This window comes from Hemiscyllium ocellatum, chromosome 14 (assembly GCF_020745735.1).
Source record: "Hemiscyllium ocellatum isolate sHemOce1 chromosome 14, sHemOce1.pat.X.cur, whole genome shotgun sequence".
Classification (NCBI taxonomy): Eukaryota; Metazoa; Chordata; class Chondrichthyes; order Orectolobiformes; family Hemiscylliidae; genus Hemiscyllium; species Hemiscyllium ocellatum.
In genome coordinates this window covers 33,001,439-33,022,746 of record NC_083414.1, presented here as the reverse complement: position 1 = coordinate 33,022,746, position 21,308 = coordinate 33,001,439, and the positions used below count along the sequence as shown (strand labels likewise).

Genomic DNA, 21,308 nt, shown 5'->3' with positions numbered 1-21,308 from the left:
CACATGGTTACAGGAATAGAGTAGGGGTCTGGTGGGATACTCTTCAGAGGGATGGTGTAGGCCGAATGGCCTCTTTCCACACTATAGGGATTCCATAGAACATAGAACATAGAACATAGAAAAATACAGCGCAGTACAGGCCCTTCGGCCCTCAATGTTGCGCCGACCGAATCCTACCTAACCTACACTAGCCCAATAACTTCCAAATGCCTATCCAATGACCGCTTAAATGACCATAAAGAGGGAGAGTTCACCACTGCTACTGGCAGGGCATTCCATGAACTCACAACCCGCTGTGTAAAGAATCTACCCCTAACATCTGTGCTATACCTTCCACCCCTTAATTTAAAGCTGTGTCCCCTTGTAACAGCTGACTCCATTAGCGGTAAAAGGTTCTCAGTGTCTACCCTATCTAAACCCCTAATCATCTTGTACACCTCTATCAAATCTCCCCTAAACCTTCTTTTCTCCAATGAGAACAGCCCCAAGTGCCTCAGTCTTTCCTCATACGATTTTCCTACCATACCAGGCAACATCCTGGTAAACCTCCTCTGCACTCGTTCCAATGCCTCCACATCCTTCCTATAGTATGGCGACCAAAACTGCACACAATACTCCAGATGAGGCCGCACCAGAGTCTTATACAACTGCAACATGACCTCAGGACTCCGGAACTCAATTCCTCTGCCAATAAAGCCCAGTACACCATATGCCTTCCTCACAGCACTATTTACCTGGGTGGCAACTTTCAGAGATCTGTGTACATGGACACCAAGATCCCTCTGCTCATCCACACTACCAAGTAGCCTACCATTAGCCCAGTAATCCATCTTCTTGTTACTCCTACCAAAGTGAATGACTTCACACTTAGCTACATTGAATTCCATTTGCCACCTTTCTGCCCAGCTTTGCAACTTGTCTATATCCCGCTGTAACCTGCCACATCCTTCCTCACTATCCACAACTCCACCGACTTTTGTGTCATCCGCAAACTTACTCACCCAGCTTTCAAGCCCCTCCTCTAGATCATTTATAAAGATAACAAAAAGCAATGGTCCCAAAACAGATCCTTGAGGTACACCGCTAGTAACTGCACTCCAAGATGAACCTATACCATCAACTACTACCCTCTGTCTCCTGCCAGCCAGCCAATTTCTAATCCAAACCTCTAATGCACCCTCAATGCCATACCTCCGTAGTGTTTGCATTAGCCTACCATGGGGTACCTTATCGAACGCCTTACTAAAATCCATATACACAACATCTACTGCTTTACCCTTGTCCACCTCCTTAGTCACCTGCTCAAAGAACTCAATAAGGTTTGTGAGGCACGACCTGCCCTTCACAAAACCATGCTGACTATCCTTGATCACGTTATTCCTATCCAGATGTTCATAAATCTTATCCCTTACAATTCTCTCTAAGACTTTGCCCACCACAGAAGTCAGACTCACTGGCCTATAGTTACTCGGGCTATCCCTACTCCCCTTCTTGAACAAGGGGACCACATTCGCCATCCTCCAGTCTTCTGGTACTATTCCCGTTGACAATGACAACATAAAAATCCAGGCCAATGGCTCTGCTATCTCCTCCCTAGCTTCCCAGAGGATCCTAGGATAAATGCCATCAGGCCCAGGAGACTTATCTATTTTCATCCTTTCCAGTATTCCCCAGACCTCTTCCCTACATACCTCAAGGTCATCCATTCTAATCAATTGTGACTCAATATTCACATCAGCAATAGTGTCCTGTTCCTAAGTGAATACTGACGAAAAGTATTGATTTAGTGTCTCTCCAATCTCCTCCGCTTCCACTCACAACTTCCCACTACTATTCTTGACTGGACCGATACCTACCCTAGTCATCCTTTTATTCCTGACATACCTATAGAAAGCCTTTGGATTTTCCCTAATCCTACCAGCTAAGGACTTTTCATGTCCCCTTCTCGCTGCTCTTAGCTCTCTCTTTAGATCCTTCCTGGCTACCTTATAACTCTCAATCGCCCCAACTGAACCTTCACGCCTCATCCTTACATATGCCGCCTTCTTCCCTTTCACAAGGGATTCCAATTCCTTATTAAACCACGGCTCCCTCACAAGACCCTTAACTCCATGCCTGACTGGTACATACTTATCAAGGACACTCAGTAGCTGTTCCTTGAACAATCTCCACATATCATTGGTATTCTTCTCTTGAAGCCTGTTTTTCCAATCCACACATCCTAAGTCATGCCTCACCGCATCATAATTTCCCTGCCCCCAGCTATAACTCTTGCCCTGCAGTGCACACTTATCCCTCTCCATCACTAAAGTAAAAGTCACCAAGTTGTGGTCACTGTCCCCGAAGTGTTCACCTACCTCCAAGTCTAACACCTGGCCTGGTTCATTACCTAGAACCAAATCCAGTATAGCCTCACCTCTTGTTGGCCTGTCTACATATTGTGTCAGGAAACCCTCCTGCACACATTGGACAAACACCAGCCCATCTAACGACCTCAAGCTATAACTTTCCCAGTCAATATCTGGGAAGTTAAAGTCCCCCATAACAACCACCCTGCTACTTTCACTCTTCTCCTGAATCATCCTCGCAATACTATCCTCTACTTCTCTCGGACTATTAGGAGGCCTGTAGAAAACACCTAACAGGGTGACCTCACCTTTCCTATTTCTAACCTCAGCCCAAACTACCTCAGATGGCAAGTCTTCCTCCATCGTCCTTTCCACCGCTGTAATACTATCCTTGACAAGTAATGCCACACCTCCCCCTCTTTTACCCCCATGTCTGACTCTACTAAAACATTTAAACCCTGGAACCTGCAACAGCCATTCTTGCCACTGTTCTACCCACGTCTCTGTAATGGCCACAACATCGAAGTCCCAGGTACCAACCCACGCTGCAAGTTCACCTACCTTATTTCTTATACATCTGGCATTGAAGTATACACACTTCAAGCCACCTTCCTGTTTACAGGCACCCTCCTTCGAGATTGCTGCCTTGTTCATAACCTCCCTACACTCAAGGTCCTGTACCATAAAGCTACAGTCCAGGTTCCCATGCCCTGGCGGAGTTAGTTTAAACCCTCCCAAAGAGCACTAGCAAACCTCCCCCCAAGGATACTGGTGCCCCTCAGGTTCAGGTGTAGACCATCCTTTTTATAGAGGTCCCACCTTCCCCAGAAAGAACCCCAGTTGTCCAGAAACCGGAATCCCTCCCTCCTGCACCATCCCTGTAGCCACGCGTTTAACTGCTCTCTCTCCCTGTTCCTCGACTCTCTATCACGTGGCACGGGTAACAAACCAGAGACAACAACTCTGTTTGCTCTAACTCTGAGCTTCCAACCTAGCTCCCTGAAAGCCTGCCTGACATCCTCACCCCTCTTCCTACCTATATCGTTGGTGCCAATGTGGACCACGATCTGGGGCTGCTCCCCCTCCCCCTTAAGGACCCGGAAAACACGATCAGAGACATCACGTACCCTTGCACCTGGGAGGCAACATACCAATCGTGAGTCTCTGTCGCCCCCACAAAACCGCCTATCTGTACCCCTCACTATTGAGTCCCCAAGAACTATCGCTCTACCTTTCTCCACCCTTCCCTTCTGAGCAACGGGGCCAGGCTCCGTGCCAGAGGCCTGAACCTCGTTGCTTGCCCCTGGTAAGTCATCCCCCCCACAAGTATCCAAAACGGTATACTTGTTCTTGAGGGGAATGACCGCAGGGGGTCCCTGCACTGGCTGCTTCCTCCAACTCGCCCTCACTGTCACCCATCTGTCTATAACTTTTGGAGTAACTACTTCCCTAAAGCTCCGATCTATGACCTCCTCCATGTACAGAATAATTAGTAGGAATCAAGTAGTCAGAATTATAGAACTAATTAAACTAGAGTAAAGCAAGTGTAATTAAATTCATTTTGAAAATTAACATAATTTGGTCATTAATAATTTTGAGTCTAGTCATTTTCTGAGGATTTAAGTATTTGTGTTTATTTGTGAGATTAACACTATTATTTAAAATAATCATGTGAAGGAAAGTAATTGCGTAAATACTTGAATGAAATCTATCAGATGTGAGAAATATTTCAATTAAATTACTTCATAGAAATATTTTCGCAGCCTGAATTTCAGCTTTAACATTTATTGCATTCAATCAATATGCTCATAAAGTGAATATCTCAGCTTATTACTTCATGAAAGAAATTTCTTAATCTTATTTATAAAATCTCATTTTCATGTTTTTTCTTTTAATTCCAAAATGTAGGAAGGGTAGTCAAGCCTATGATACCAGTCAAAGTTCCCACAGTATCAAAACACTGGTTTTGTTTTGATCACTATAATATTGATGGGGAGCTAGGAAGAGTGTGAGGGGGATATGCCACAGCATATGTTAAACCCAAGAAAGCAGAAGATGTTGAGGCCCTTCTAATCATAATGGGAAAGCCTCATTTAAATAAATGCTCACTCTCCTGCCTGAACCTAGCCATGTTGGCAGTCTGATCTGTGGCCAAGAGCATAAAATAAACTGTTTGAGGCCATAGCCAGAGGTCTATGTGGAAATAAACTGTTTGAGGCCATAGCCAGAGGTCTATGTGGATGGTTACTAGCAGTTGATTTGGCAGCGAGAGGTGGAATAGGGGAGATACTGAGTTTGGGCCACAAGTAGCAAGGGAAAAGACGAAGGCTAAGAATTAGGAGGTTAGGGGAGGTAGAGAGGCTCGGATTGTGATTTTGGCGGTGAGGGCCTGACTATGCTCAAACTTCCAAATACACACGCACGTCCATCAAGGATGGGCACTCAGCCCCTTGCTGTACCGCAAACCCACAGATAATCTCACGATGCTACACACTTTTCAGCTTCCACCCGGAACATATTAAAACAGCCATCCCTACAGACAAGCCCTACGCATACAAAGGATCCGTTCGGATGTGGAGAAACGTGACGAAAACACCTGAAAGTGTTCAAGGATGCCCTCATAAGAACAGGGTATGATGCTCAGCTCATTGACCACCAGTTCCGATGTGCCACAGCAAGAAACCGAAATGACCTCCTCAGCAGATAGACACGAGCTGCAAAAGACAGGGTACCCTTCATTGTCCTGTACTTCCTGGGATCCGAATGACTACGCCATGTTCTTCGCAGTCTGCAACACATTATCGATGAGGATGACCACTTCACCAAGACCTTCCCCACGCCTCCACTTCTCACCTTTAAATAACCACCAAACATTACACAGATTATGATTTGTAGCAAACTGCCCAGCCTTCAGGACAACAACACCAAACAACTCTGCCACAGCAGCCGCTGCAAGACATGTTAGAGTACCGACATGGGTAACACTATTACACATGGTGACACCTCCCACTGTGTACACAGCAAGTACTCACGTGACTTGGCCAACATGGTCTACCTCATATGCTGCAGGCAAAGATGCTCTGAGACATGGTACATTGGCTCATCCAAGCAGATGCTATGACAACGGATGAATGGACACCACACAATCACGAGGCAGGAGTGTTCCCTCCGAGTCAGGGAACACTTCAGTGGTCCAGGACATTCGAACTCGGACCTTCGGGTGATCATTCTTCAAGGTGGACTTCGGAACAAGCAACAATGCAGAATGGCTGAGCAGAAGCTGATAGCAAAGTTTGGTACCCATGGAAATGGCCTTAGCTGGGACCTTGGGTTCATGTCACACTACAGGTGACCCCACTGCATGATACCTCTCTCTCTCTTATACACACACGCACACACACACACACTCATACATAAGCTCTCTCTCATATGCAAATACATGCACCTCCCACACTCATACTCACCATCATACTCACACACACTTAACCAAACTTACACACAAACATAAATACACACACACTGTATCATGTGCACTCACACCCACATTCATACCGCACATACACAATTTGTCGCTCCTACATGTGCACACATTTAAACTTATGGGGTGAATTTGTTTTTGCAGAATGACATTTCATTTTGCTATATGAATATATATAAAACTCTGAAAAACCCAGAGGGTTTGTCAGTCTGACATAGCATTGGGACACAAACAGACTTCACACCTATTGTTTAAAAATATGAGCTATCTTGAGAATGTAACTTAAAAGAAGTTCTGGGATTTACATATCAAAGAACAGAAACCAGCATATCCTATTATAAAAGATGAAAGTTTAAATCTAAAATTGTTTACTGTTTTACATCTCCATAACACTGGACTCCTTTGGCTATAAATCCTGTGAGCATGGTCTTAACCTCCACAATTACCTGATGAAGAAGCTGCACTCCGAAAGCTAGTGCTTCCAAATAAATCTGTTGGACTATAACCTAGGGTTGTGCAATTTTTAACCATGCTCAAACTAAATGGAATAAATCATGACAAGTGAAGCTTCCTTATGAAGGCAGTAGTGCAATTCTGACCCTCCTAGTCCACAAGAGAACTTGAGGATACACTTTATCAATTTTACCATCTCAGCATCTTCTGTCCCAGGATCTTCTGTCACTGTTTTTGCCTGACAAGAGAGCACACTCTGCCTTCAGCTCACTGGCCACTGGTTGGTATTGTAGACCAGGTCCTAAGGAAATCATTAGATTTGACATGCATGTTTTGAACAGGACTTCCCACTTTCTTTCTGTGGATGTTCTTCTCTTCTGCTCATAAGAGCTGGCTAATATTGGGCACAGCAGGAAGGAAACATGCTCATTGGATATGAGTGACTCTTGTCATTTTACCTGCAGATTCCTCTGCAACCTCATTTATGCTAATTAGAAGAAAGAAAAATAACACTTGCAAATGACGCGTTCTGATCTGACTTGGTTTGTATATCTCTGAATTGTGTCCCAGTGCTACTGATACATTCTTTTCCAAGTTTTCCTATTTTTATGCTCTCTTTTTCCCTAGTAGGGGCAATTACAACTGGAACCAGTATGTTGAAATTCTGCAAGAAACATTAGTCCCAAGAGATAAACATGAGCAGGGTCAAAATTGTGCTTCTAGAAGCTAGGTTACTCATGCAGATATTGTAAAGGTCAATGCCTAAAATCAAGATCTATGCACATTGAAAGTCACACATGGTCTTTTCCAACTTAGTAGGTTTGTAAGCAACGCTAACATTGAAAGAATTTAACATTTGCCCTGGATTTCAGGGGGCAGGTTTATTTTTGTCCAATGAACTTCAGGCAGATTAAAAAAAAACTTGCAAAACCTGAGCTATAAAATCTTGATTTGTGAGGCACAGCTGTCTCCTCTAAACTGACAGCCACTGCTCATGTGGTATGTTCGGAGGAGACATGGAAAGCTAGCACTTACTTTGTGAAAAACACTGTGGGAAGCCTGCAGCAAAAACTAAGCACCCCTACAAGTCGATTCTTACTACTGGCTGCATGATTCCACCTGAGGTAACACAATCCTCTTCAGTTTGTGTTCAAATGGAACACTAGACTGTGAATATTGAAAATATAAATCAGTATTAACTTTTATGTGCAACTTTCTGGATTAGCTCAATTCTATCTGAAAGGAAAGAAAACACCAGGTACAAACAATGCAAGGTAAGACTGTATTATGTGGCTGATCTTATATAGGTTAAAAATAGGAAATTTTTTATTTAGAATTTGTCTGTTGTACATTTGGGGCAGCTTCTTAAGTCACTAATGCACTTAAAGCTTGATAGTAACTTTGTGGGAGTTGGGCATTTTGTGATGTACTGTACCCGATTAGTTATTTCTTTCAGCCTTCAGATTGATGATTCTTTGTGTTGCAATTGCTGGAAGTGCGAATTGATACAGTGCAGAGAGTGAAACAGATGATCTGGGGTCCTGGTGAATCATGGGGCCTACAGTCCAGCTTCTGAACCAATGAGATGTAAGGATTGAAAAAGAAACAAAGGAATAACTGAGAGAAAATAGGGTGCTTCACAGGCAAATCATCTACAAACAGAATAATAAAGAAGGGGGAAAGCGACTATCAATTAGACACAAAAGTATAGTAAGAAAAAAATTGCATTTTAAGTTTGAAAATTTGATGAAAAGAATTTTAAAATCGCAGGACTGAATCTTCACACTTTCAATTATTGACCTTCCCATTTCAGAGAGGTTGAGTACCATTGCAAGAACATAAATCGTTTGAACTGATGAGAAAGAAAACATGTTTTGTTAAAGCTTTTGTCTTGTACACATTGGGAAATTCAAAGGAGTATCAATGCATATTCAAATGGAACAATAGGTTGTGAATATTGGAATCTTGTAAATTCCCCTGATGAGCGCAAGACATAAACATCCAACAAATGTGTCCTTTTTCAGCAATACTCAAGTTCTATAATACCAAATGACTATTCATTAACATAAATCTTATCATTAATAGTAACCTTATCATTAAAAGCATTCTTTATGTAGTTAAGTAGAAGCTCTAATGTAGTGCTGAATTTAATTAGTCATTAATGTACAACTGCTACACTTTGTATACATTCTTGAGCAGTGTGGGAGTGAGTTGTCTTTTTGTGAAACCAGTGAAGGGTTGGGGGTTGGGGGGAATCAAATTTTCCAGTAAATTCTGATGATTGGAAAGTCATGGATTATCTCATCCTCACCCCCAATTCTTGGATGCTTTATATATTGTTAAGCAGTGTGCATATCGTGAATGCCAAATTCTGAACAGCTACATTAAATAAAGAAGTAGCTGGTTCAGAGCCTTAACAGGTAAATAAGCCTAACAACGTATTATCCAATATGAATTAAGAAACACAATCTCATCACCATTAGCCTTAGATCTCAAACAATAGAAAATAGATTTGCACTTATGAAAATTATGAAAAACACAATGTGGAGTGTATAATCGAGTCATATTAATAATCTAATCTTACATAAGAATCCAATAAGAAAGCTCCTGGACTCCAAAAGTCTTTGAGTATCACAGAATCCCTACAGTGTGCAATCAGACTATTTGGCCCACTGAGTCCACTCCAATTCTCTGAAGAGCATCCCACCTAGACCCACCCCATCCCTGTAATCCTACATTACCCATGGCTAGGCCACCTAGCCTGCACATCCCTGGATACAATCCACCTAACTGGCACATCTTTGGACAATGGGAGGAAACCAGAACAACTGAAGGAAATCCACGCAGGCACAGGGAGAATGTGCAAACTCTACACAGACAGTCACCTAGGGTGGAATTAAACCCAGATTCCTGGTCGCTGTGAGGCAGCAGTGTTAACCACTGAGTCACCCTGCTGATCTGCTAAATATTCTGCTAAGTGCATTTTTACATGCGGTCGATGATATTTTTTACATTTGTCACTTTCCCAATTAGTGATAAATATCGGAAGATTTTAATGCACTTCCAAAGTAAAAATTTACAGTGCAAGATCTATAAATCTAAGAAGTAAACCTAATTGGACAGGATGGCCATTTATTTTGATTCACCCCAATTTTACATTTCCAAATTGAATCTTAAATTGCTGGAAACTTGTATCATAGTAAATTAGTGCATGATTCTCCCTGCAGAGGAGCAGGGAGAATCATGCACTAATTTATAATGCTTGTTACGAAATCTGCAATTATAATGGAATTGGGTCATGATGTTGCTCCAGGATGAAAAATATTGTTATTCATAGGCAGTAATTAACTCAATAGGCAATCAGGTTTACAGAAAACTGTTTGTTTATATTGGTTACAGGTGAAATCACTTTCGGAATTCTTGGTCTCTTATTAGTATACTCAGCTAATGGATGCCCAGAGAGATGTCTATGCAACATTACACTGAAAGAAGTAAGTTGCACAGGTAACAGACTCTCAGAGATTCCAAAAGGTGTTCCTCCTGACACAGAAATCCTATACTTACAGAATAACCATATTCACACAATATCAAATGCTGCTTTTACTGATATGCCTCAACTGCAGGTATTAGACTTGTCAAATAACATTATTTCAAGTTTATCATCACATACATTTGATGGATTGCATAATCTTCTCAAACTGAATCTTGCAAATAACTCCATCAACTACATGGACAATAAAACTCTTCATGAAACCCAAAATCTCAAGCAACTGGATTTGTCATTTAACAACCTTACAAGTTTGCCTGAGGGTTTGTTCAAGAACCAGAAGAATCTGATCTGGCTTGGCATGCATCAAAACCAACTCCATCAACTGGACACTGCCCTTTTGGATTCACTGTCAAATCTACAGGTACTTTTGTTCCAGAAAAACAAATGGAGATGTGACTGTCACATGGCTGGATTGAAACTCTGGCTCGAAAGCTTTCTGTACAAAGGTTAGTAGTAAAATATGTTTTTCCTATTTCAGGAATTATTTATGCTGTTTGTTCTCATGCGCAAAATCTGAATGGACCTTTAAGAGATACTGGAAGCTACAGTCTTTAACACTCTTGTCAATATTATAATAATTCCAGCTCTTTGAAACATCAAAGCTGTATCACAATATGAGTAACAAATGTAATCGTTTCTTAGCACTAGTCTAAGTTGTCCCTGCCTCTTGTCAGCTCTCCCTAACGAATTTATCTCTCACTTCACTTCCTTGTGACAATAATGTTATAGGCTTTTCTTCTAAATAATTATGTACAATAATCACAAAAGGGTGACATTATATGTGAATCATGCTCTCAATTATATTATAGTCAGGGCAGATTGGTTGTGCAAAAAAAGTTTGACATAGGTTATGACCATCCATGAAATTTCACCAAGTATAAATATTTCATTAGAGTGACTCCTAGACACAACAACATGAGACAGTAGACAGAGTAACAGACAGAAAAATAATCGAGGATTTTCTGATCCTTGAACATATTTTGTTTTTGACTGTACCTTAAGTGAAGGGATAGGACATTGACAAAATCAGAAACATAGGGAAAAAAAAGGTTGATCCTAAATTAAAATAGCATAAAGATCAAGATTGAAAATTACAATATTAAGCAATTCCTATACTCACCACACAAATTCAAGGAGTCACGAAATGAAAATTACAATGAAACTTTGGGGGTACAACTCTAAAGGGGGTTGCAAGAACAGAGGGAACTTGTTCTCAAATGTGCACAGACCATTGGATGTGGCAGGACAGGTAGAGAGAGCAGTCAGTAAAGCATTCAGTATCCTCAACTTTATTAATAGGTGCACAGATTACAAGATCAAGGAAATGATATCCAACTTGTTAGATCTCAGCTGGAAAATTATATACAGTTCTGGGTGGCACATTGTAAGAAGGAGGTGAACTCATCAGAGAGAGTGCAGAGACTGTGTAGAAGTATCCATAGATGAGGAACTTCAGTTATGAGGATAGATTGAAGAAATTGGGACTGCTCTCATTGAACAGAAGATTGAAAGGAGATCTGATAATGGTTTTCAAAATCACGAGCAGGCTGGATTGACTGGAGAGAGAGAAACTGTTCCCACTTATAAAAGAAATAAAAACAAGAGGTAATAAATTTAAAGTGATCTACAAAACAAACAAGAGTGAAGTAAGGAAAAAGAATTAGGATCTTGAATGCACTGCTGGGAGATGTGGTGGAGGCAGGTACAATTGAAGCATTCAAGACGACATTGGATAATTAAAATAATGTGCAAGATGAGGAGACAAAAGTGGAGATGGGCACTAGGTAATGATACTCATTGAATGAACCAACGCAGGTAAATGGACCATATAGCCTCTGTCTGTGTAATTAGACTTCTGTGATTCTGAGGCTCCAAGTATGGGAAATATAATCTATCAGAGCCATGTTGCACAATTTAATAGGTTTATTGATTAGTGAATGTGGATACATGCTAATATGTCAAGTTATAAGCACAAACTGCAGTGCTTTGTAATTACCTTTCCCTTTTTTCTTATTCCTGCAATACAGCCCCTCTTCTTCCTGATAATCAAAATTATATGTAAAAGTTTCCAACTGCAATTCTGATTCAAACTGTCATTTCCAGTAGACATTGTTCATAGAGTAGAGAAACAAAACAGGTTTGAGTTCTGCCCCAAAACTGGCTCCTCAGGCAGAATTTATTCTCTTGCACATTTCTTCAGATACTGTGTATAGCAAATGTGAGAAAACAAGCTGCTTCATTGTGGATGTGAAGATGGTGAATAAATCAATTGTTTAGATTGAGCTCCACCAAGATCAGACAGCTCCTGATCTAATTACAGCCTTGTCCAAATATGGACAAAAGAATTCCAGAGATGAGGGGAGAGATTGCCTTGACATCAAGGATGTATTTGACTATGTGATTCAGGAACCCTAGCAAAACTGAACTCAATCAAAATCAGAGAGAATACTTTCCACTGGCTGGAACCTTCTTAGCAAAATGGAAATTAGAAATCAATCAGCTCAGCTCCAGGATATCTTTGCAGGAGCTCCTCAATGTGGTATCCTTGGCCTGACCACCTTCAACTGTTTACACAAGGATCCCTCTACTATTAAGGACAAAAGTGTAGATGTTTGCTGGTGGCTGCAGAGTTCTCAATTCCGTTCACAGCTTCTCAGATAATGAAGCAGCCACTGTCCCTTGAAATAAGACCTGGGCAACAATAATTGGATATAATTGTGACTCATATTTGGTCACGCTCATTGTGTCAAAATCTTGGAATTTCCTTTCTAACAGCCCTGCAAAACTGCAGTGGTTCAGGATGGTTCACCATGACCTGCTCAAAGCTCCCTATAGATGATTAATAAATGATGTTAATAAATAAATGCCAGAGATGTTCAGATCTCAAGAACAAGTAGCAAAATGTCTTGTGCTGATACTTGCAAGTAGGATTTGTGCCAACAAATTCCAGTTAGTGATGATCTCCAACAAAAGAAGGTCAAATCACCTCGTCTAGAAGTCACTGAGATTACCGTCACTGAATTATGCTACCATCAGCATCCTGTGGTCTGTACTGATCAGAACCTCAACTGAACTAGTCACATAAATATTATGACTACAAGAGAAGGTTAGAGGTTGGGTGTTCTTTGATGAGTAACACAGATTACGCAGAATAACTTATGATTCCCCAACATTTTTCCCTCATTGATTAGTCACATGGGAGAAATGTAATGGAATATTCTCCTCTTAGCTTGATGATAATCATTAAGAATCAAGAAGCTTGACACTATCCAGATCAAAACAACCCATTTTATTAGCAGCCTGTATGCAACTTTAAATATTTATTACCTCTACCTTCGGTGCACTATCTGCAAGATACATTGCACAACTTGTCGAGGATCCTTTGATACTCCTTACAAATCCACAATCAGTACCAGCTAGAAAACAATAGCAAAAGCAATAGTGCATGAGAACACACTGCCTGCAAGTTACCATTAAAAGTACACATCAGCCTACTCGTAACTACATCGTTGTTCTTTCATTCCCCAACAGCAACATAGACATACTCACACTATGCAACAGTTCAAGAAGATTATTCATCATTCCCTCTTAATAACCAATAGGGATGGGCAATAAATACTGGTTCTGTTCACATAACATGAACAAATGAAATAAAGTGGTATTCCCAGGTTCTGGATGCAAAAACATTCCTTATGATATCAGGGAATCTTTCCTACAAACTGAGAATTACAATAAAACCAGATGAATACATCTATTCACAAATGCCTTATGGTTTCCTCCCACATTAAACCACTACTAATTATTTCTTAAATGCATGCGAGGTTTTTAGCTTCTCGATTCTATCTGGAATTCCATTCCAAATATCCATTACTCCATCTAGCAAGACCTCCAGCTATCGGTGAAACAAAAACTTCCTTGACTTGGTCTTACAAATTAATATTATCTTCTCAATGTTATTTTACATTATATGTAATTTCCCAGACTTTGTGGTCAGTGGTAATGATGATTCTCACTGACCACCTTAAGGAAAGTGGTTTACAAAAATTAGTGATCTCTGCGGTGTAGATTTCATCTTTCCCAACAGTGACTGCATTCACTTTCTATCCAGTTGCATATTGTCTTCAGCTGGGTCAAGTAGCCAGCCACATTGATGAGTTGTTACAGTAAATCAGAAAGTAATAGCTAGACGATGAAATAAGGATCAATGCACACACTGGAATTAAGATAAAAGCTGAAATACCTTAAACAAATGTAATTTTTCAATTTTTTTTGAGAGGTCTATGGAATCTATCAAATCTATTATAATGGGGAAATTTAACATTCCATCATTTATTTTTAGAGTCAGATCATCTAGCAATAATTATGAACTGAGTAAAATATTAAGAATCTAGTTACACCAAAAATGTAATTTAACCAAATTTATCCAAAGTGCGTAATTTGGTTAAGTTACACTTTTGTGTAAATAAATTTACACAAAGAGAAAACCTTCAAGGGTGTTTACACAGAGACTAAAAATGTAAAATGGCATGTTCACATCAATTCAGATGATTTCTAGATGTCTTTTATTCACAGGAGTTCAGCAGTAGATCCTATAGAGGAGTGAGTAATCACTGTTAGCGGCCTCTGGACTTTGCATTTAATACTACAGTGTGGACATCAGAGGTTGTCAATTTCCCAGTTGTCATGGCAAATACTAATAGCTGGTTCACTGTCAATATAACCACATAATGCAGGCCTATATATATGAGATTACCATATGCCAAATTGAAAATTTGCATTATGGTCTAATATCACATTTCAGATATGGTTAATATTAAATGACAAAGAATACACAGCATACAAACAGGCAATTCAATCCATTCAGATCATACTGGTATTTATAGTCCACTTAAGGTTTCTTTCATCCTTTCTTAACTCAACTATCATCATAATCCTCTATTCCTTTGACTTTAAATGCATATTCACCTGCCCCTCAAATGTATTTATATTGTGTCCCTCAACTAGTCAATGTGGTAGCAAGTTCCACATTCCCGCCACTTTCTGGGTACCTTGTATTCTTTCTTTATAATCCCTCCAGTGCTTGAATGTATCTCTTGTATGACTTGGTGACCAAAACCGGACACAGTGCTCATGGTCTGGTTTGATCAGAGCTCAGAAGAGATGGATCATGACTTCCACGTTCTGCCCAGCTTTACTTTTTCATCTAGATTGGGGCAGAGAGATGGAAGAATCAGAGCTTAATCTTGCTTGCTACGTGGCTGGCAGTTTTCAAGATCAATTTTCATTTGTGTCAGTGAAACATGCATTACTGAAAGCTTCAGTCATGGCTTTGAAGGTTCCAGTCAACAGAGCCATAATGACAACAAATGTCTTCATAAGGATCAAGATGCTCATACTTAGCTTGCTAGGTACTGATTTCATAGAATAACAGAATGGTTACAGCATAGTAGGAGGCCACTGGCTTTATGAGTCTGTGCTGAGTCTTTCCAAGAACAACCTAGTTAGTTCCACTCCCCTGTCATTTCCTGGTAGTCTTGATTCCTTTTTCCTTCAAGTACTTTAAAGTGAGAACAAGTAGCAGAATGATTTGCTAGCTGATTTCAAGACCGAAAGCAGTGTTTGAGAATAAAAGGTTGTTACTCAGAGTGGATGAAGATAGGGACGATGTTCCACAAGTATCACTGCCATTCACAATTGAAATCGATTATTTGGACTTCAGAATCAAAAAGCCATTTTTTAAGTAGTTTGCAAATGACACCAAATTGTTTGGGGAGCGGTGGTGGAGGAGAGTTGTCAATATTGTGAAGGACTGCAACAGATTGCAAGAGGACATTAATAAATTTGCAGAACAGGCAAATAATTGGTAAATGGAGTTCAACACAGTTAAGCATGAAGCTTAGTAGGAAGAATAGGCTTGGCTACTTATTTCTAGGAATATGCAAATTCAGATGGAGTAGAAGTAAGAAGGGGTCTTGAAGTACACAATGATGTAACACAGGTAAACACAACCTTAAAAAGAGCAAATAACACAATGCTTGGTTTCTAGAGGGATAGAATTGTAAAGTAGTGAAGTTATGTTGAATTTGTATTGCACCTTGGTTAGATCACACTTACAGTACTGTACATAGTTCTAGACCCTATATTATAAAAGGAATATAGAGGCATTGGAAAGAATGCAGACAGGATTTATGAAATTGATACCAGAAATGTGTTGTTTCAATAGAAAATAAAAATCAGGAAAAGACCGATGAACTGGGTCTCCTTTCTCGTGATGAACAAGACTCAGAGGTTATTGAATAGAGTTCTGTAAATTATAAAAGCTTTTGACAAAGTAGATGCTACAGAGATTAATTAATTCATGCGGTATGGGTGTAGTTGACTAGGCCAGCATTTATTGCTTATCCCTAATTGCCCATAGAGTGGATCAGAATTAACCACATTACTTGGGTCTGAAGTCACATGTATGCCAAACCACATAATGATCACCAATCTCCTTCCCTAAAAGGGATTAGTGAACTCATTAATGAACAATCAACTGGTTAAATGTCACCATTTAGTTACTATTTCATTGAATTCAAATTTCCTTGTCTGCCATGGCAGGATTCAAACCGTAGAACATTAATTTGAGGTACTGAATTGTTAGTCCAGTGACATTACCATTGTGTCAGTATGTTACTGCCTCATCACCCCCACCCGCTACTCTGTCATTCCACCCCCCCTGCCCCCCATTTCTCCTCTCCCCACCAGTGATATGTTTCCTTTTGTGGGGAATAACATACCTAGAAAGATTGAATTTGAAAGTCACTATGAACTCCAACAGGGAATTCTGAAGAAACTCTTATGCTGCAGAGTAGTATGGAACTTGCTTCCATAGGGAATGATTGAACTGGATAGTATAGATGTATTTAACAGGAAATTAAATGGACATTTAAGGGAGAAGGAAATAGAGAGTTATGATGGTAGATTTGGATGGGGGTGGGGGTGATAATGTGATGGGGCTTGATTAGAGCACAAATGCCATCATACTGATTTGGCAGTTGTGCATTAAAAAAAGACAGCGAGGTTTTTCATAAACCCAAACACAAAAGCAAAACAGCCTCTGGAAGTCAGGAATAGAAATAGAAAATGCTGAAAATTCTCAGCAGGTCAGGAGAGAAACAAAGTTAATTTTTTCAGGACAATGACACATCATTGTTTATCGATTGCAAATTCTATGTAATCCTTCCCTTTTGATAGCCATTACTAATTTTGCCTCCCATTATACTTTCAGGCAGTGCATTTCAGATCCTTGCTACCTAAAGATGTTTATCCTCAACTTGTCTTTGGCTCTTCACGTTAAATATGTGTCCTCTGATTCTTGATTTCATAGAATAACTAATCTGTTCAGTTTCTTCATGATTTTGAATATCTCTTTCAAATTTCCTCTAAACCTTTCTCTGTTCAAAGAAAAACAAACCTAACTTCTTTAATCTAGCAAAATAACTGACATCCCTAATCCTTGGAATCAATCTTATAAATGTTTCCGCATTCTCCTTAAGTGCTCACATTCATGCTAAAGTTAAGAGCCCAAAAGTGGGGACAGTAGCTTGTGACTGAACCAGTATTAAAGGTTAACATAGCTTCTTTGTTTTCTGAACAATAGACCTCTACTTATGAAATCCAGAATCCTGTACTTTTTAAAATTAGCTTTTCAACCTACCGTGACAATTACAATGATTTACTTATATATAACTCCAGACCCTTCTGTTACACCTCTTGTTAAGTGTACCTTCTATGTTATACAACTACCATTTTATATTGTCAACTTGTAATATCATTTGGACACTTGTGGTTGCTTCAATACAATTCATTAAACTTCTTTGCTATTTGTTGTCAGGATGCAAGTGAATCTGACATGGTCCTATTGTTTGACCATCCCTAGTTGCTTGGAATGCAACTGAGTGACTGGCTAGGCCTAGTAATTTGGGACTAAAGGCCAGTTGAATAATTTGGGACAGACATGAGTCCATGAGACTGAGTAAGGGAGTGAAACATTTGAGTTTTTACAATCCAGCCATCTTTTTTAGTTACAGAATTATTGAAATTAACTCAAAAGCTTTTCGTCATGGGGATTTAATTTTACAACCTGAGGGTTGCTAATCTAGCACACAATATTATCATAACTGTTTAAACACTGGAGTCAGTATTTCTCAGAAACCTTCGACGTCTTGACTTGTTCCTAAATTCCTAGTATTACCATGGATCTGCTTGAGACCAGGATTACACCGCTATTAAACCCTGGATGAATTTGGGATTACTGTACGTGCCAGAAAATCTGATTTCTTAAAGCATTTTGTTAAGCAGTTGTGCATTAAAAAAAAGACAGCGAAGTTTTTCATAAATCCAAACACAAAAGCAAAACAGCCTCTGGAAGTCAGGAATAGAAATAGAAAATGCTGAAAATTCTCAGCAGGTCAGGAGAGAAACAAAGTTAATTTTTTCAGGACAATGACCCATCATTGGATTCTGAAACACTACTGACCTGAAGTATGAATGTTGTTTCTACCATGGATGTTGCCTGATCAGTTGAGTATTTCAAATATTTCCTGTTTTTATTTGCTATAAACACTTCTTCTCATTTTTAACTTTTTTTTATTCATTCATGGATGTGGGTGATATTAACTAGACCAGCATTTATTGCCATCTCTAATTGCCAAGAGGGAAATTAAGAATTTACCACATCACTGTGGATCTGGAGTCACATGTCAGCAAAACTGGGTACAGAGGCAGATGACCTTCACTAAAGGATATGATGAGTAATTCAGTTGGAGTTTTGTGACAATTGACTTTAGGTTAGCCATTTTTTAATTAAAATCCCATATTTTCTTATTGAATTCAAGTTTCATTATCTGCTACGGTGGATTCATAACCTTTGTTCATCAGATTTGATTCCCTACAGTGTGGAAACAGACCCTTCGGGTCAACCAGTCCATACTGACCCTCCGAAGAGTAACCCACCCAGACCCACTTCCCTCTGACTAATGCACCTAACACTATGGGGCAATTTCACATGACCAGTTCATCTAACCTGCACATCTTTGGACTGTGGGAGGAAACCGGCGTACCCAGAGGAAACCCACGCAGACACTGGGAGAATGTGCAAACTCCACACAGCTGGAATCAAACCTGGGACCCTGCTGCTGTATGGCAGCAGTGCGAGCCACTGAGCCACCATGATGCTCAGTTTCTAGATTACCAGCCCAGTGCCATTATCAATGTAGCACTACCTCCCCAGTAATTCTGGTGTGAGACATTCTTCTCTTCTCCAAGAGAGGAAAAACAGTATGAATTCTCAAACCACAGCACATTCAATTGGCTATCTGCATCATTTTATGAATATGATTTAGTATTTCCAGAATATAAAAATGAATGATAATGCAGAAAGTTGAAGTGGTTCAGCGAGTAGTTTTCCTCCTCTGAGCTGGAAGACTCAGGGTTTGAGTCCCACTCCAGGAGTTGCTAGTTATTTCAGAATCCGGCCATTGGTGCAGACAAATAGGGTGTATTAGTGCCAGCTGAGATATTTCAAGAGGACTAGCATGGCACAAAATCATCTGACTACAAAAATCACTTGGCCAAATCCAGAATCAAATTATGACTGATATGAAGGTGACCTCATGTAATATGGACAAAGCTGAAAGAAAGAAGGGAAACTGCATTATCAAAGAGTGTTTCCATGTTTAGACATCTGAAGAATCAATAGATAAACTTGAATTTGTAATTTTATTGGCAGGTATCCATTTATTATAAAATGACTCAGAAACAAATCCAAAAAGTGAGGAACAGGACAAAAAGGAACTTGGAATTCCTTTATTTTATAGAGTCCCTACAGTGTAGAAACAGGCTCTTCGGCCCAACAAGTTCACACTGACCCTCCAAAGAGTAACCCACTCAGACTCATTCCCCTACCCTAATACTCTATATTTACCCTGACTAATGCAACTAACCTACCATCCCTGAAGACTATGGGCAATTTAGCATGACCAAATCAGTTAACCTGCACTTCTTTGGACTGTGGGAGGAAACTGAAGTACCTGGAGGAAACTCACACAGACATGGGCAGAATGTACAAACTCCACACCGATAGCTGCCCAAGGTGGGAATTGAACCTAGGTCCCTGGTGCTGTGAGGCAGCAGTGCTAACCACTGAGCCACCGTGCTGCCCAACATAGAGGCACTATAGTGTGGAAAAAGCCCTTCTGTCCAACAAGTTTTTTTTTGCCATTTTTCAATTTGAATATCCATAGGCAGGATTCCAGATGTAATAAATGTATAATGCAAAAGAAGATTCGTTTTTTTAATTTGAAAAAAAGAAAAAAAAATTTCATACTATTATTCATTCTGTTTTATATAGGAGGTCAGATTGATGAGATTCTCTGTACAGAACCAGAAGATTTAAGAAGTAAAGACCTTATGAAAATTCCTCATGAATTATTCGAACCATGTTCCTCTGTTGAACATAAGTCACCTCATGCAGACTCGGACCACAGAAATCCTACTATACAAAACCTTCATGTCAAAAATGAAAATGACAATAATTCAGACTGTACTACAAAGTCCAAGCCACGAACAGGCAGCTTACGTCATGCTGTTGCCACAATTGTGATAACTGGTGTCATCTGTGGCATAGTTTGCCTGATGATGTTGGCAGCTGCAATTTATGGCTGTTCTTATGCAGCTCTTATGGCTAAATATCAAAGAGAACTAAAGAAATTGGAACATCTGGGTCCAGAGGTGGAACAAGGAAGTGCAGAAGAGAAGGAGCCACTAGACGGTTCACTGCTGTGAATTTCGACTTCCCGACTGCATTTAGAATATCACAGTAAGCTAGAAACCAACAAGTCAGAAATGGTGACAATTTATGATCAACACCACATTCATAAGTTAGCAGATATCTAATGTACCAGACTGTTTTAATTGTTAGAGTACTTCGGACCTTCAGAATTTTGCATGTCAATCATTTAATGTGTATATTAGTTTAGACTAAGTTTAAACTAAGTGTCAATTATAAATAAGGTGTAGAGTCAAACTAAGAAGGGAAACATATAAGATTATTAAACACATTATAGAGAATGCCATGTATTCAATGATATAGTGCAAAAAAAATCATTTGTTGTTTGTATTTAACCATTAATTGTAAGATACAATTTATTCATATTAGTAATTTAGTCTATTCTTCAAAATTGTAACTGGGAACACTTTGGTATCCTTTACTAAAGATACATTTCAGCAATTTATTTTGTATTACGTTTTGGGATAAAATTATTCTGCTCAAATAAGCCATATAAGAGTATGGCCTTGAAATTATGTAGCGATACTAGTATGTCACTTGTTAATATAACCACAGAGGTTAATGAATGAAAAATTTTTATAATGAATGAAAAAGTAAATCTTTTAAAGTATTAAGTGTACATAGGCTAATATAGTACAATATAATTTT

The 21,308-nt window shown here is 39.6% G+C and overlaps 2 protein-coding genes across 4 annotated transcripts in view; one reads left to right on the top strand and one right to left on the bottom strand.

The window, feature by feature from the left end:
• Positions 1-21,308, bottom strand: part of cacna2d3a (calcium channel, voltage-dependent, alpha 2/delta subunit 3a) — a 953,890-nt gene that overhangs the window by 187,900 nt on the left and 744,682 nt on the right. The window lies entirely within an intron of this gene.
• LOC132822336 (leucine-rich repeat and transmembrane domain-containing protein 1) lies at positions 7,298-20,900 on the top strand. The gene is made up of 3 exons (XM_060835585.1): positions 7,298-7,553; positions 9,679-10,275; positions 20,223-20,900. The coding sequence occupies exons 1-3, from the start codon at positions 7,547-7,549 to the stop codon at positions 20,654-20,656; spliced, it is 1,038 nt and encodes a 345-aa protein (XP_060691568.1). The 5' UTR covers positions 7,298-7,546; the 3' UTR covers positions 20,657-20,900.